Source organism: Panthera onca, chromosome B4, assembly GCF_046562875.1.
Source record: "Panthera onca isolate mPanOnc1 chromosome B4, mPanOnc1 haplotype 2, whole genome shotgun sequence".
Lineage (NCBI taxonomy): Eukaryota > Metazoa > Chordata > Mammalia > Carnivora > Felidae > Panthera > Panthera onca.
Genome location: NC_138345.1, coordinates 16,411,041 through 16,429,362, shown reverse-complemented (window position 1 = coordinate 16,429,362; position 18,322 = coordinate 16,411,041). Strand labels below are relative to the sequence as shown.

The 18,322-nt window shown below is 38.6% G+C and overlaps 1 protein-coding gene across 1 annotated transcript in view; it reads right to left on the bottom strand.

The window, feature by feature from the left end:
- Positions 1 to 18,322, bottom strand: part of MRC1 (mannose receptor C-type 1) — a 98,587-nt gene that overhangs the window by 55,454 nt on the left and 24,811 nt on the right. Inside the window, exons 5-7 of the mRNA XM_060659235.3 lie at positions 12,964 to 13,077; positions 10,374 to 10,520; positions 5,389 to 5,574 (exon numbers count right to left, since the gene is read on the bottom strand). Of these exons, the coding sequence (XP_060515218.2) occupies positions 5,389 to 5,574; positions 10,374 to 10,520; positions 12,964 to 13,077 (447 nt within the window). The remainder of the gene's footprint in view (positions 1 to 5,388; positions 5,575 to 10,373; positions 10,521 to 12,963; positions 13,078 to 18,322) is intronic.

Genomic DNA, 18,322 nt, shown 5'->3' with positions numbered 1-18,322 from the left:
AAATGGAGATAAGTAATTTACACATATACAACATTCCATCCAAAAACAGCAGAATATGCATTCTCTTTAAGTACACAAGGAACACTCTTCAAGAAAGACCACATGCTAGACCACAAAATAAGTGTCAATAAATATACGAAGATGGTATGAAACCAGAGATCAACTACAAAAAGAAAACTAAACATCTAACTTTATACCTAATGGAACTAGAAAAAGAACAAATAAAACCCAAAGTTAGTAGAAAGAATGAAATTAAAAAGATCAAAACAAAAATAAATGAAAGAGAGACTAAAAAGATAACAAACAAGATCAATGAAACTAATAGCTGGTTCTTTGAAAAGATAAACAAAACTGACAAACCTTTAGCTAGACTCAATCATATAAAAGGAGAGAAGGTGCAAATAAATAAAAATGGAAATGAAAGAGAAGAAATTACAACTGATAGCAAAGAAATACAAAGTATCATAAGATACTACTATGTGCAATTATATTCCCACAAATTGGACAAACTAGAAGAACTTGATAAACTCCTAGATATATACAATCTTCCAAGACTTGATCATAAAGAAATACAAAATCTGAACAGACCAATTAATAGTAAGGAGAAGTAATCAGTAATCAACTCCCCCCCCCCCAAAAAAAAAAGTTTAGGGTCAGATGACTTCACCAATGAATTCTACCAAACATTCAAAGAAAACTTAAAGCCTATTTTTCTCAACTTTTCCAAAAAATTGAACAGGAAGGAAAGCTCCAAAACTCATTTTATGAGTGTAATATTGCCTCAATACCAAAAGCAGACAAAGATAACACACACACACACACACACACACACACACACACACACACAAAATTATAGGCCAATATCCCTCATGAACATAGATGAAAAAATCCTCAATAAAATGTAGCAAACAGAATTCAACAATGCATTAAAAGGATCATGACCTTTGGGATTTATTCCAGGGATGCAGGGATGGTTCAATATCTGAGAATCAATTAATGTGATGCACTACACTAACAAAATGAAAATACAAATCATATCATCATCTCAAGGGAGGCAGAAAAAGCAGTTGACAAAATTCAACATCCATTTATGATAAAATCTCTCAGCCAATTGGGTATAGACAGAATGTACAGTAACATAATAAAGGCATATATTGTGAGCCCACAGCTAACATACTGAATGTGAAAAGCTAAAAGTTTTTCCCTTAAGAACAGGAAAAAGACAAGGATGGCACTTTTGCCACTTTTATTCAACATACTATTGGAAGTCCTAGCCAAAGCAATTAGGTAAGAATAAAAAATAAAAGGCATCTAAATTAGAAAGGAATAAGTAAAACTATCAGGATTTGTGATGACATGATTTTACAGACAACCCCAAAGACTCCACCAAAAGAAAAAAATGTTAAAACGAATAAATTGAATAAAGTTGCAGGATACAAATAAATTTAATAAAAAATCTGTTGCCTTTTTATACACTAACAATGAACTATAAGAAAGAGAAATTAAGAAGACAACCTCATTTTCAATTGCATCAGAAAGAATAAAATACCGGGGAATAATTTAACCAAGAAGGTAAAAGAAAATTCTAAGACACAAATGAGAGAAATTGAAGAAGACACAAATAAAAAGATAGTCCATGCTCATGGATTGGAGAAAGGACAGTCTCTTCAGTAAATGTCGTTAGGAAAACTGGAAGCCACTTACAAAAGAATGAAACAGGGCCACTATCTTATACCATACACAAAAATTAATTCAAAATAAAGACTTACATATAAGTCTGGAAACCATAAAACTCCTAGAAGAAAATGTTAGCAGTAAGCTCTTTGACAATGCTCTTGGTAATACTCTTTTGGCTCTGACTCCAAAGGCAATGGCAACAAAAGCAAAAATAAACAAATGGGACATCAAACTAAAGAGCTTCTGCACAGCACAGGAAATTATCAACAAAATGAAAAAGCAACCATACTGAATGGAAAAAGACATTTGAAAATCACATATTCATTAATGGTTTATATATAAACTATATAAAGAATTCATACAGTTCAATAACAGAAAAACAATCTGATTTTAAAATAGGCAGAGGATCTGAATAGAAATTTTTCCAAAAAATACATATAGATGGCCAACAGACAAGTAATAAAAGATACTCAAAATCACCAACCATCAGGGAAATGCAAATTAAAGCCATATGAGATATTACCTGACACCTATCACAATGACTATTCTCACAAGGACAAGAATAACGAGTGTCTGTGAGGATGTGGGGAGAAGGGAACCCTCATGCACTCTTAGTGGGAAAGTAAATTGTAGCAGCCACTGTGGAAAACAGTATGGAGGTTCTTCAACAAATTAAAAGTAGGACTACCAGATGATACAGCAGTTTCACTTCTGGGTATTTAAAAAAAAAAAATCACAAACACTAACTCAAAAAGATATATGCACCCCCATGTTCATTGCAGCACTATCTACAATAGCCACGATATAGAAATGCCTAGGTGTCTATCAATGGATGAATAAAGAAGATATGGTATATATATATATATATATATATATATATATATATATATATATATATATGTTCCATTGCATGTACACACACACACACACACACACACACACGCACACACACTCAAATACTATTAAAGCCATAAAAAAAGAATAAAAACTTTCTAGGGGCACCTGGGTGGCTCAGTCGGTTAAACATCTGACTCTTGATTTCGGCTCAGGTCATGATCTCACAGTTCATGACATCGAGCTCTCCTTCGGGCTCTGCGTTGACAGGGCAGAGCCTACTTGAAATTCTTATTCTCTATCTCTCTCTGCACCCTCTTCCTCTCTCTCAAAAGTAAATAAAATAAATATTCAAAAATTTGTTTCAAAAAAAGAATAAAATCTTCCCATTTATGACAACAGACAACATGGATGGACCTTGAGGGCATTATGCTAAGTGAAATAAATCAGACACAAATACCATTTGCTCTCACGTATATGTAAATTTAAGAAGCAAAACAAATGAGGGGCACCAGGGCGGCTCAGTTGGTTGAGCTTCGGACTTTGGCTCGGGTCATGATCTCATGGCTAGTGAGTTCGAGCCCCACATTGTGCTCTGTGCTGACAGCTCAGGGCCTGGAACCTGCTTCCGATTCTGTGTCTCCTTCTCTCTGCCCCTCCCCCTCTTGCGCTCTGTCACTCTTTCTCTCCAAAGTAAATAAGCATTTTAAAAAGACTTGTTTTTTAAAATAAAAAACAAAACAAACGTACGGACAAAACAAAGCTCAGATACAGAGAATAGATTTGTGGTTGCCAGAAGTAAAGGCAGGGGATTGGGGGGAGATGGGTGAGGGCACCAAGAGGTTCAAACTTCCAGTTATGAAATTCAAAAATCACGGAAGTGTAATGCACAGCACGGTGACCAGAGTCAATGCAGGTAGGTAACCAGGTTTAGTGCAGTGATCATGATGCAATGAACACACATGTGCAATCAAGGTTGTACACCTGAAACTGATAAAAAGTATGTCAATTATACTTCAATAAGAAACGAATAAATAAGTAAATAAATAAAAGCAACCTTTGCCACCAGCTTTGCTACATAACTATAGCAATAAACATATCAGCTTCTGCTATTACTGCATCATGTTATAGAAAGTAGAGCACAATTTGCTCTTTGGGCCTATGGCCTCTTAACGAAGCTGTTTTTCACGGATTCATTTGTAACACTTTATCACCTGCTATACGTATCATGACTTGTAGGTCGTGATATTATTCAGACCTATCAGTCTTGATCCCATTATTACCATCTAGTCTGATTTCTCCAGAAGGAGTAAATATAAAATCGAGAAATGGCGTCCAGGCGGCAGCAGGCTACCATCAGGGCCTAGTCAGCACAGGAACATATGCGCAGGGGAAAGAATCCCATCTGGCACCGGTGTAGGAGTCCTAGTGCTTTGGGGTCTTTGCAGTCTCTCTCTGGGACGACTTTACCAATTCCTGTCTATTTGTCAACTGTTTGGTCTTTTCCCCTCGCCACGGACTCCTATCAACGTTCAGGCTCTACGTGTCAGGAAGCAGCCCTCACCATCGTCACCAGCCATTTCCTCTTGTTTTGCTGGCTGGAAATGGACAGCTGCAGCTATTTAGAAGTCCCACGGGTGGAAGCAGAAAATGATAAACATTTAATCAGCAGGTATCGCCGAACGCCCGTTATCGTTAGGTTCCTCCCCGCCCGCCGCCCCTTCACGGTGAGTGTTCCCAGCTCCTTCTCCCCAGTGTTTTGTTTGTTGGTTTGTTTGTTGACAGAACCAGCTTTTGAAAGCTTTGCAATATTTTGTTTAGTACATGTTCTATATAATCTTTAAATTACATCCCTAACAAGGGAGGCATAAATTTCTTTAAAAGATTTAGGCCAACACCCAACCACCCCAATAAAATATCCTGGTTGTTTTGTTTTGTTTTTTTGCTGCTCAACACTGTGACAGCACTAGCTAGGTTAACAAAGAAAATAAAGGCACCTGGGTGGCTCAGTGGGTTGAGAGTTCGACTCTTGATTTCAACTCAGATCATGATCTCACAGTTGGTGGGTTCCAGCCCTGCATCGGGCTCCGCACTTGTGGTGCGGAGCCTGCTTGGAGTTCTTTCTCTCTCCCCTCTCTTGCTCTGCCTCTCCCCTGCTTGCTCTCTCTTTCCCTCAAAATAAATACATAGACTTAAAAAAGAAAGGAAAATCCAGAGTATGAGATTTAGAGATGTTTCTGCTGAGAGAAAACATGGGCACTAAGAAAGAAAATACAGGGGTGCCTGGGTGGCTCAGTCGGTTAACGCATCCGATTCCGGCTCAGGTCACGATCTCACCGTTCCTGAGTTCAAGCCCCATGTCACGCTCTGTGCCAACAGCTCAGAGCTTGGAGCCTGCTTCTGATTCTGTGTCTCCTCTCTCTCTGCCCCCCTACCACTCATGCTCTGTCTCTCTCTCTCTCTCTCTCTCTCTCTCTCCAAAATAAAATAAACATTTAAAAAAGAGAGAGAAAGATCTTTTAAAAAAGAAAGAAAATACATATACACAAATACTTCCAATAAATATTATTGACAAATTTGAGGTAGGCTGCTCTGAATCCGGATTATACAGGGAAAAACAGTATTTTTTAAACTACCTATTAATTGATTACATATCAAAAGAAAAATAAGTCAAATTCTCTTTTTGTGATACAAACTCTTTAAATTTCTAAACAATGTTTTACTTTCATGCATGATTAATATTTGTTGTATTAAATAATCTAACTATTAATTTTAAATCACTAAGTTTAACATTTATGATTAAATTTTCTAGTGATGGGAGGAGAGCGGGAGAAGAGCAGGAGGAACCAAACATATTACAGATTTAAAGGTTCTCACCATATCCCAGCTGGGAGAAGATAAAGTCAAATTCCTCGATGCTGTGGATACTGGCTAGATCACCACCTTCCTTCCTACATGCAGTCAAGGCATCTCTTTGGATTTTCTTCTCCTCTCTGTAAATCTTGTAGCAGTGGCCTGCATATGGCCACCACTGGCTTGGACAGTTAGTGGGCACATCACTTTCTAGAGAAAAAAGAGTTTGGAAAACATTTAAGAGGGAAGGTTGTTCTCGTTATAACAAAATTTTCCATCATTCTATATAAAAAAACAGTTCATAGTTATAAGCAACTAAAGGTAATATTTGTTTTTCATCTTTGGCATACATATTCACAAAAGGTAAACCAGGTTGGGTTTGCTTTTCAACTAAAAACTATACGAATCCATCTTTCATTTTAAAATAAAACTACAGGTACCTGAGTGGCTCAGTCGGTTAATTGTATGACCTCGGGGCAAGGATCTCATGATTCGTGGGATCGAGCCCCACACCAGGCTTTGCACTGACAGCTCAGAGCCTGCTTCAGATTCTCTGTCTCCTCCTCTCTCTGACTCTCCCCTACTCACACTGTCTCACTCTCTCTCAAAAATAAACATTTAAAAAATAATAATAAAATAAAATAAAGCTACATGTGAAAACTCTTTTTTTAAAAAAATTATACCTACAAAGCCACACTAAGATGCAACAGATCGTCGCATTTTATCGTCAGCAAACCTGTACTAAGCACGTTATGTAAATGTTGGAGGCACAAAAGATTTGACATACAATACATTCCTTAAAAGATTTCAATTTACTTTGATTTTGTGGACACTAGGGAGCCAATCATTCCTCAGAAGAAGGGCAATACTCAGAAAACAAGCACAAAAACTGGGTTAAAATGGGGAATAGAATGGGTGGGGGCAGAAGGGCCAACAACGAGCCACAGAGACCAACCACAGCAGCATGAGCTGGCCACCTGTGCCTCTGCCCCAGCCCATTGCCTCTGGCTTGCTCCCACAAGGTGGCATGTGATCCTGTGGCGATCACAGCGAATTCGATTCAGAAGTCTTTCAGGCAACACCTGAGTTTGCCACAAGTTGTGTGACCTTGGGCAAGTCACATCACATGAACCAAAGTAACCATATATAACATAACCATATTAACCATACTAATATTAAACTACCCATCCTCACTGTGTTCTTCTGAACTACAAAGCATCTGAGATAACGTTCCTATAAACTGCAAATACCACACAATTATTATTTAAGTCAATAGGTCATAGTGGCCAACATCCTAATTATTACTACTAACAGTTACGGCCAAATTTCATAAATCTTGATTTCGCATTGCAAAAAAATGTACTGTAATAGTCATGAGCTGGGGAAAGTGAAGGGAAAGATGCGTGGGGCAGAGACTCATATTATTCATCCTTGTATGCCCTAGAACCAGCAGGGGCCTGCCATATGGCAGCGGTGATGAATGCTGGTCAAGAAAAAGAGCGGAAGATATATGTGCTACACGGCAGCTTCGCGTTACCGTTTACAGAAACGATTTCAAACTGCAGTTTAGCAATGCACCTTGCTTACAGAGGGACCGTATTACCAAATGAACGTTAATTAGTATATGTGTTTGGTAGTACATGTTCTCAGATGTGCTGCCTTAGTAAATGTTCAATACAGTGAATGTTTGTTATTCATTTCATGAATCCCTTAAAGCCATTTTTCCTTAAAGACTGGGACTGTCTGCCACATCTTTGTTTGAGTCCAGGATTCGGTTTACAGTAGTCATTTAAGTAAACGGTCACCCACGATGACTGCATCACTGTAACAGTAAAAAATGCACATACTTAAAAATTCTAGCCCCTCAGTACAATTGAGATATTGCACACTGTCACGTTGCAAAAAAAAAAAAAACAGAAAGAAAAGAAAAGGAAAGGAAAGGAAAGGAAGGAAGGAAGGAAGGAAGGAAGGGAAAGAGAAAGAAAGAAAGAAAGAAAGAGAAAGAAAGAAAGAAAGAAAGAAAGAAAGAAAGAGAAAGAAAGAAAGAAAGAAGGAAAGAAAGAAAGAAAGAAAGAGAAGAAAAAAAAGAAAGAAAGAAAGAAAGAAAAAGAAAGAAAGAAAGAAAGAAAGAAAGAAAGAAAGAAAGAACTTAGTATAACTCTGGAGCCCTCTGGTGGGATATTTTGATTTTGCTACCTAGGAAGCTGAAAATGCACCAATGCTGAGGACCTCAAAAACTGAACGGATAACCTTAAAAAATATCTTAAAACATGAAGATAACCAATGAAAAGGAGTTCCATGGGACAGCCACAAAAGATCACCCGTTCCTGTAGAGCAACACCGTCCAACAGAGATATAATGTAAGCCACAAATGAGAGCCACATACATAGTTTTAGATTTGCTAGTAGCCACGTTAAATAAAAGCAAATAGAAATGGGTAAATTTAATGTTAATAATATATTTTATTTAACGCAAAATATTTTCATGTCAACACGTGATCGATAAAAAATAAATAATGAGATATTTTATGTTTTCACATGCTAAGTCTTGGAAATGCAGTATGTATTTTACACTTAGGGCACATCTCAATTCAAACTAGCCAGGCTTCATGCTCTCAATGGCCACTTGTGGTTAAGTGGCTACCGAATGGGGCAGTTCAGGTTTAGAGACCCAGGATTTGTGAACAAACAGGGTAGCATTGGAAGGACCAACAAGGTACAAGGTAGAACTCTTGCCCAAGAGGGTCACCAATCATGGGTACTGTGTCATTTTCTTTTCTTTTTAAATTTTTTTTTTAATGTTTATTTATTTTTGAGACAGAGACAGAGCATGAATGGGGGAGGGGCAGAGAGAGAGGGAGACACAGAATCGGAAGCAGGCTCCAGGCTCTGAGCCATCAGCCCAGAGCCCGATGCAGGGCTCGAACTCACGGACTGCGAGATCGTGACCTGAGCCGAAGTCAGACGCTCAACCGACTGAGCCACCCAGGCGCCCCTGTACTGTGTCATTTTCACTCTCATATGCTTTTCCAAGCTCTGGTTTATTTGAATTTATAGATAAGACAGAACGATTAACCCAGGAAATACAGAGAAATTCAAAAACCAATGTCAAGGGGCGCCTGGGTGGCTCAGTCGGTTAAGCGCCCGACTTCGGCTCAGGTCACGATCTCACGGTCTGTGAGTTCGAGCCCCGCATCGGGCTCTGTGCTGACGGCTCAGAGCCTGGAGCCCGTTTCAGATTCTGTGTCTCCCTCTCTCTCTGCCCCTCCCCTGTTCATGCTCTGTCTCTCTCTGTCTCAAAAATAAATAAACGTTAAAAAAAAAAAAACAAAAAACCAATGTCAAAGTGAACGTTAGCAGGTGAAACAAGGCAGGTATTGTAGAGAGATAAGAATAACTTACTGAAGTCTTGACAGTATGAATGAATTTTCACAGAAAGAACAGGTATTAATATTTCCCCTTACAGATGAGGAACCTACAACGGGGGAGTTAAGAACAAGGCTAAATTCCAGAATTCTGCTTCCTGTACCAGGGAAGCTATAAAACAACTATTCTCCTCTTCCCCAAAGTGGCAATTCCAAATCTTCTGAAGAACTGTATGAGCTTTTCCAAGAAGAAAGAATCATACTATTTCTCCTATGGGAGGAAGAGAGGATATGAAGTACAAAGGCGACTGAGGTCTCCTGGACAATGCCTGCAGTCAAAATGGTGCCTCTGTAAATATCAAACCCAAGAACCATGACCCTTATCTGGAGATCTTGACCATATCTGTATCTATTAAAATTGCAAACACACCCACTCTCTGATCCAGCAACGCCACTGTGAGGAATGATCACATGCACGAAATGGCACGTGCAAAAAGTCAGTCTAAGATTGTTTGTAATAATAAAAAGTTGGAAGTAAATTGAAGGTCCATTAATAGGTGACTGGTGAAAAAGTCTACATGGTCTCTCTCTGCAATGGCTATGGTGCAGCCATAGAAACAAAGAGGCTATTTATGTATCATATGGAAAGATGTCCAAAATTTTTAAGTGAAAAAAAGTCGAGAATATATGTACAGTATGCTTCCATTTGCATAAAACAGAAAAAAATAATTATCAGCATATTTTTTATATATTTATTGAGTAACCAGGTGAGGATAAACACCCAGAAACAGCTCTTTACCAGGGAGGAGAAATGGGTGTTAGAGGTAAGAGGTGGAAGGAAAATACTATTATTTTCTATCATTTTGTGCCTTTTGACTTTACAGCCAGGCAATGAAATTGATTTTACAAGTCCAGGAGAAAAGTCAAGAATGCCACACTGTCCAGTTTCTCCAGAAGAATCCATCCAGCCATACATCCAGCCATACAGCCCTTTAGAGCATTAAGTGTCCCTGCAAAAACAGCTTATAGTGAAAAAAGTGTAGATTGTTTGCTTTTCGTCAAGGCAAAAATGCCTTAGTAATTTAATTCTTCTATAAAAGTATAAGAGAGAGCATAATTGGATTCTTTTCCCAGATTCTATCCTAAATGTAAAAGTAAGTTAGTACTTTTGGGATGTTTTATCCCATTTCTGTGAAGACTTCCATTTGAGATGCTAAACTTACAGCATTAGAGCCTATATGGAGCCTTAAACAGTGAGAATATAATAAAAACATCCCTTTCAGATATTTATTTCCTCTCTTGGATTCCAGTTTTGTCACATGTGCAAGTTTTATATATCCTCTTAATATCCTTTTCCTCATCTAGAATGTGTGAATAATCATGCCTACCTCACAGGGCTGCTGTGAGGACAGAATTCTGATTGCTGTTCTTTCAAAGGCTTTGTGCATGCCCGAACACCACAGCACACTCCGGAAATGTTACTGCCCATCACCAGTAACCAACAAAAAGAAATTCTGTAGGAACATCATTATATTTACTCCATAAATTATCAACAAAACCTCTCATTTCACGCAGTTATGTAAGCTATGATTTTCTTCTTTCAGTGATAATATTTTATACACTTCAGATCAAATGGATCACTCACCAGAGGGAATCACAAAAGAATTCAAAGTTGTGTTGCCTTTTTTGCAAATATAGCCTAGCTTCTGAACACATTCCAGATTTTCCCATTTAGCATTTTTCCCAGGATTTAATGACACACAGCTTTTTCCAGGTTCTGTTGATGGACTTCCTTTGGGGAAAAGGAAAAAATCACAGTGGGATTATCATAGGTAATACAAGTAAATAGCCCCCCAAAACCTCACGTCTTCATCCTTGGGATTTAATGGATCTCCATTCTGTTATCTGCCGCAAATTCACCAAGAAAGCTTTTACTGACTGACTGCAGAGCAAAAGACATGTTGCGTGTCTATTTCTTTACTTGTTGTTGGACCATTTCGATGTCTAAAATGTTGATTATACACGCTTGCTTCTCTGAAATAACTCCCCCCCCCCCCACCAGAATTTCAACAAGAAAAGCTAGGGCTTATAATCCTGAACAGCCTTCACACTGGGTTTGGTTATGTATAACAGAGAGGTACTGAACAAAATACAAGAGACGTGATGCTCTAAAGCAGCCATATTTAAAAAAGGTGGACACCTACCAAACAGCTAAGTAAGGCTAACTGTGAAGAGCAAACTAGAGAATTTCTGAACACGGGAAAAATTTCCCCAACTAGGGAGAGGAGACAGAGAGGACGACAGTGAAGAGGAGAAAGACAAGAGGAGGAAAGCTTGGGAAGCAATATGACACAGGAAATGCCAATCAAGTAAACGCGAAACTAAGATTGTTTCTCAAGATTTTCAACCCAGTCTACCGAAGAGTTTTAACTGCTAACCCCTCATCCCCTATCTTACTGAAAACTGATAAAAGAACCAGATAAAGTCAACGTCGGGAAGGCAACGGATACAGGCAATGATACCCACATCTCTCATGCATTTTTGCTCGTTCATGTAGGATTTTAAAACCAGTACTCTGAAAACTAGTTCTGTCTCACACCTGAAGCCAAGGTGATGAGCCACAATTTATTAATGACTCTGCTTTGTGACCTGCCACATGTATATAACCCAGACCTGGACCTCACTTTCCCTTCCTGCAAAATGAGAATCACATCACCTGCTCCGTAAAGCTTTTGTCAGAAATTTTTAGAAGTAGTGAAATAGCACACAAAGCGAACCACTGTTAGTGATAAGGACTTTAACACAGCAATTAATTGTCTGTAAATGGCTACCATGGTTATGTGTTGCTTGATCAAAATTTTATGCAATGACCATTGCTGATATTCCACAAGGTTTCTAATTTTAGTTGGAAGAAACTCTCCTATTATTTCAGAAGGTGATTTGATCTTGTGCCTACTACTTCCCAGGAATTTGGTTTAATTTCTTTTCCTTTATCATTAATATTCCAGTTTCATCGCTCACTTTCACTGAAGTTATACCCCCTCTTCTCTCACTGAACTCTGGGAATGCAAGTGCAATGCAAATTAAATATTACAGTCATCACTCCAAAACTGTAAGGTAAATAAAGAGACTTGCCCGACATACAATAACTAAGCAACAAAGAGTAAACTCTATTTCCTGAAAAAAAAAAAAAAGATCATTATTGATTGATCTGATTGAGCCCAACTGCCATTCTCCCATTTAATTGGACTTTAATCCTCACCCACAAAACTGACATCTGATATTGCCTTACAATGTTGATTTCCCATGTTGTAGAGGCAAATAGAGATGACTCTAGCGACAGTCCCGTAACTATGCATGGAAGGAACGCACTGGAAATGGAATGTCAGAGTTAAAAGCAAATCAATTTAAACCAATGATTAGTTGGTTAGTTCTGAGCATTTTCTGTCCTCCAAAAAATTAGAACGCTGTTAAAGGCTTGATCATCACCCAAGTGTGTTTGTGTGTGTGTGTGTGTGTGTGTGTGTGCGCGCGCGCACGTGTGTGTGTGTTTAACAATTAAACTACAAATTGCCAACAAAAGTGCTAATAAATTATTGTGCTAGTGTAGAATATCATCATCTGTGGCTGAAATATTGTTTTAATCCAACTCTATTAGATTAACAACAGGAGAAAATGATGTTAATGTAGACCTTAAGATCATTATGACAATGACAGATATATTGCAAATATCTCAAGGCTCACAGTGAGAAATTGTCCAGCCCCAAATAATTTATATTTGCTTAATTTCATACTTTTTGTGTGTATAAATATAAATGCATATAAAATCTTTCAATACACTATATAGCATTACATAGTATATATATCTCATAAGTATACATTTTATACATATGCACTTTCAATTGGAACACTGTAAAATTCAAAAATTTGATTTTGAATATAATACCTAGCAAATCAAGTATACTCAGAAAATATATACTTTCACAGAATCCTGTATTGATTTGTGTGATTATCCTCTCAGACAAATCCCTATCCTGGGAAGCAGGTATAACCTTAAGGTTTTAGTATCCACAAATCACGTTGGCAGATTTCAAAGCAACATGAGACATGGTCTAAATTTGGTAAAGTCTCGCAATTCCTTTCTTTGAGCTCTATATGTGAGATGAAGAAGATCTCCATGGTATCCAGATAAATTGAATTTAGATGAGTTTATCCACAGGCAAGCTGAACTCTACCTGGTAACCAGTTCAAATACCGGAATGGACTCCCACCACTCCACTGCCAGCCACTGTTGAAACTCAGGCTGTTAAGTCCAATCCAGAGTCCGGAAGTCAAGGAACTGGTTAATCCTATAGAATAAAAGCAAAAACAAAAACCAGACTGACATTTGGAAAAGACAATGAAATCAAATGCACAATTAAGCAGCTGACTCAAAATGTATTTGAAGGAAGTAATAAAAAACCATGCCTAACATTTCTCCTTTGATTCTCCTAACAACCTGAGGTAAGCACAACTACTGTCTCCATTGGCAGATACAGAAATGGAGGTGAGAGTGTAAGATTCTTAGTAAGATCTATTAAGATTCCTGCCGAACTTCTAGCCCAGATCTGACCAGGCTTCAACCCACCGTCTTGAATACGCCTATACGCCAGTATGAACGTGCTTTTCATTTCTCTAGCATCAAACATTAACATTTTTACTTCATTTTAGAGCACAAGGTTTATTTTGGATAAAATTCAGAGTTTTCTACCATAGAAATGTTTTTTTAATGTTTATTTAGTTTTTAGAGAAAGAGAGAGACAGTGTGAGCAGGGGAGGGGCAGAGAGAGAAGGAGACATGGAATCCAATTCAGGCTCCAGGCTCTGAACTGTCAGCACAGAGCCAGGCGCAAGCTTGAACTCACGGACCATGAGATCTCGACCTGAGCTGGAAGTCGAACGCTCAACCAACTGAGCCACCCAGGCTCCCCTCTACCATAAAAATGTTTAATAAACATTTCAATTTACCAGTCTCATAAATTATTACCCAGTCTTACATTCCAGGACATATTCTAAGAATTTTATTTCATGACATTTTTAAAACTCACTTTTTCTTTTCATTCAGATTTTGCTTAAATTCTAAGCACAAAATCTTTGGCTAACAGGAACAACGCTTTGTTTAGGCACTTCATAAATCATAATTACATTGCTTCGAACTCTGTGCCAGGCCTGATCTGGGATTAAAAAAACAAGCCACAAGGACCTCAGCCCTCCAGGGTCAAATACTCTCATCTGTTACTACCCGAACGTTTTTAAAAACCACAGTTCTCTGTTCTGTCTATATTCCTTTTAATTCATTGAAGAGTTCATCAAACACAAAACTGTCCTTTGTCTTTAATAAAATACCAAACTCAGGTGGGTATTTTTGTCAATGGTGAGAATTACCACTTACTCTATTTAGAGCGCTGTACTTGTTCATTTAATCCTCACAAACCATGATAGTGTCTCATGACACCAAAGCCCAGACTCTCTAGTTCTGATGTAACCAGCTGAGCTCTCTGACAGTTGCTACCATTTTCCCCAATTTTTCATTAGCTTAATATAGGCACACATTCGTGTGACCAATTCAAGTGAATGGAAGTTACAACGACTCAGTGGCAAATAATCATATCTCACATTTATTACACCTACTTCCATGAGAGTGCAAATGGCTGTCTTAGAGGTCATGTGACCTGAACATTGCACTCAGTTGACTTAGCATCTGGCGGAGAGGTACTTGCAAAGGGAGGTGAAAATACCCACTTGAGGACATCGATTAGGTTGTGATTAGGTGGACTGAGGCTTAACAAACCGAACTGAATTCAATACTGGAGTTACTTATTGAAAAGTAAACCCTATTGGGTGATTTCTTTAAATAAATAAGAAAATAACAGTGGGATGAAATTAAACTCTGGAATGTAAAAATCAGTGAAGATTAATGCAGATTCACTCATTTATATCAAGCGTTCTGAAAACAAAGTTTGAGTTAGCACAGCTCTTGTATGCTGGTACTTTATGTACCTTGGGAGGTATCTAGCCCAATTCCTTCATTTTACAGAGGAAGAACGTAGAGACGGAGAGATTAAGACACGCGGGGAGGATTAGTGGATCAGGATTGGAACCTAGGGTTCAGTGTGGTTTCTCCAGTGGATTCAATTCCTGTTTAAATTAAACTTACCTGTGAGTTACTACCCCTTCTAGATATATTACCCTTTCTAGATAACTCTAAATGTTAGGACACCTTTAAATACACAATAATGACCTAGACAGATATTTCTGATACGTGTCCTTCCCTCCCAAACAACAGCCCATGCCAGAACTCACTCTCGTCACCTGCGAAGACTCAACTTTTGGTTCCCCAAAGTTGAGATCTTACCAAAAACTAGAAATGTTTACTGTAAACTATACCAAGAAGATGACATTATCAAAAGGGGAAGTCTTTATATTTCTTTAGTCTTAAATCTCTGGGATGAGTGGCACCAAATATGACTGCTTTCACTTAAAACATAATAATAAAGCGATAAAAATTTACTCATATTAAATCAATTTTATAATTAGTCATCTTATCAATGGCCTCCTTTTAGTTTAGTAATTATGTTTTGTGTATAGTAAAAATACAGTTATTAAAACTATTTTGAGTACCATATGATTGCTTAGATCACTTTAGGGTAAGTTAAAGAAACCAACTAAAAAATAGTGTCCTACCTCATTTACACAACAGGTAACTTATAATGTGTCAAGAGGAAATACTCGTCCACCAGACTGTGCCTTAGAAATGTCCTTCTAGGGTTGGATACTACATTATATGTTAATGATCACTCCATGAAACACTATTGAACCCTGAATGGCTTTTTTCATACATCACTTAAAATTGCAGTGACTTGAATAATAATTCTGTCTGTACCTACAGAGGCGTATGCTAGAGGAAATGATGCCAAAGGTAGCATTTCACAAATGTTAAAGACAGCTATTTCCCGAAGTCAAATCCCCTGGCATTGTAAACAATTTATTAGTTAAGAATATAAGCATATGTAACTTTTCAAAACTGTAAAGAATTCACTGCCTATAGGAAAAATTAAAGTAGATTTTCATCTGACATTGCTGTGTTTGGCATACTGAGAAAAGGTGATAGCTTCTTCAGGGAATTATCTATCCTCTGACGTCCCGCACATGCTCTAGGTACTGGTAGGCTTATTTTCAAGAGCAAAATTAATAAATACCTCTCAAACCAGGGCCTAACATGTAACAAGTGCCCAATAACTGTAAGCTGTCTGACTACTGTTATTACTCCTTATTGAATCAGGATGGGCAAGAAGTGTGTTCAGAAACAAAATTCAAATTTTGTGTTAAGTAGGTCACTTAAAGAAGATGGTCGTCATCCACAGATTTCTTTCTCGAATGTGCTTTTGTAATTTCATAGAGAGACCAAGGCTTTGCTAATGATACTACACAGAGGATCACTTCCGCACGCTGAACGTTTCAATTCTTGATTTTTCTGCACACTAGTCTGAAACGGTTATACGCCTGCTTCTGCGCTTAGGTATAATAGATGATGTGTTCGTGTCCGGTGTTACACTTTGTTTTCATCTTTTCTGTATCATGGTCCAGTACTTTTTCCAGCCAGCCCCCAAAACAATCAGGGTAATGAGCCAGCTTTCAGTTCCTACATCTTATTTCGGTTCTGTAAATCTTAACCCTGCACATATGTGGTTAGAACTCTGGTTCGGCGGGCACTGAGGATTACATAGCGTCCCAGCATTTTGGGGGTAGAGACGGAAGTGAGGATATAATGCAACATGTGTGGGTGATGTAAGAAGGTGCCACCGGGCAGAGCGGTAAACCCTGCAGGCAAAGGGAAATCAGACTGTTAGTTTAGGTTAAGTTCACTGAAACAGGGAGCTGTTCACACCTAAATTAGGGTTCTCTGTAGTGCTTCGGGGACCACCAGATCCTTGCTCACTTTGTGAGAAGGACCCGGGCAGAGTGAAATGGAAAGACAGTACCTGGTTCCAATGCAACTATTTTCTGAACAGGAGGCACTGGGCAAGTTTCAACCTTCTCCCCCCTAGTCTGTTATTTCATCTATAAAGCGGAGACAATAATATTCATTTAGGAGGTAGGCGTGAGGTTTAGAAACAAAGCCCAGCGTCTGGCACACAGGAGCCGATCCATAAATGACAGCTAATTGGATCTGAGCATCATAAAAATGACTTGGATGGTTTTGTTTTGTTTTGAATGTTTATTTACTTTTGAGAGAGACAGAGACAGAATGCAAGTGGGTTAGGGGCAGAGAGAGCGAGCGAGACACAGACTTGGAGGCAGGTTCCAGGCTCTGAGCCACCAGCAGAGAGCCTGACGCGGGGCTCGAACCCACAAACCGTGAGATCATGACCTGAGCTGAAGTTGGCCGCTCAACCGACTGAGCCACCCAGGCGCCCCTACTTAGACTGTTTTTTTAAAAAAAAAATTATATTTACTGCTCACAATCCTCACATAGAATAAGCCTTAAGAGTGTAACTATTTGTGGGTATTTTTGTTTTGTTTTGTTTAGTTTTTAGTGACCTGTTGCCCCAAATAGATCACAGTCCTTCACTCACACCATTGTTTTCCAGATTCTTCCCCCAATACATCCCAGTAAATCCTGAATGTCATGAATATCTTCCCTCCAGAAAACAAAATGCTGTTTATTTCATGAACTCCCCTTCAGACTCTTTCCCCCCAATCCATGATATTTTTGACTTAAAGAAAAGCAGGAAATACTCCAAATTTCATTGGAGAAGTCATTCTTATCCAGGTTTCAGTTAAAATTTGCTGACTAAAATTCCGGAGGCTTGGATAAGATTCAAACAAGTATCTGAGGTGAACTGAGCCTCTGAATCTCTTCAGGCTTGTTGGCTCTCCTGAGGGACACAATAATAGCTCTGGCTGATTAGGAAAGCATTTCCTGCCGCAGCTGCTGTCCCTCCCGCCAGCATTACCCCTTTCCTCTAGGCAGCTGGGGAAGGCAGTGAAACAGTAACCTGTGTTCAGTCCCTTGGCTTCCAGAAAGCCAAAAATCCAGTAAAACTCGGATGAGTCAAGATAATACAACCCACAGATTCCCCTAAAAAAAAAAAAAAAAAAAAAAAAAAAAAGCCAATTGAAACCATTTCAACCTCTTTGTAAAGTTTTCATTTTAATTCCAGAATACCTCACCCAATTTTCCTCACAAGTGCCTTCCTTAATCCCATCACCTGTTTCACCCATCCCCCACCCGCCTCCCCTCGGGTAACCATCATCATTGTGTTCTCCATGGTCAAGACTCTCTTTCTTTGGTTTCTCTCTCTCTTTTTTCCCCTTTGCTCTTTTGTTTTGTTTCTTAAGTTCCATATACAAGTTCAATCACACGGTATTTGTCTTTCTCTCACTGACTCAGAAACCATTTCAACTCTGAGAGAGTTCTTCTCTCACCCACGCCAGTGCGCACAGATAACACCAGCGTTGTCTTCAATCATCCCTTCTCTCCCTGGATCATCTATGTGAAATTAGTTGTGTCTCTTTCTGGGCTTTCTGTCCTTAATTTTATGCATGGTTGTA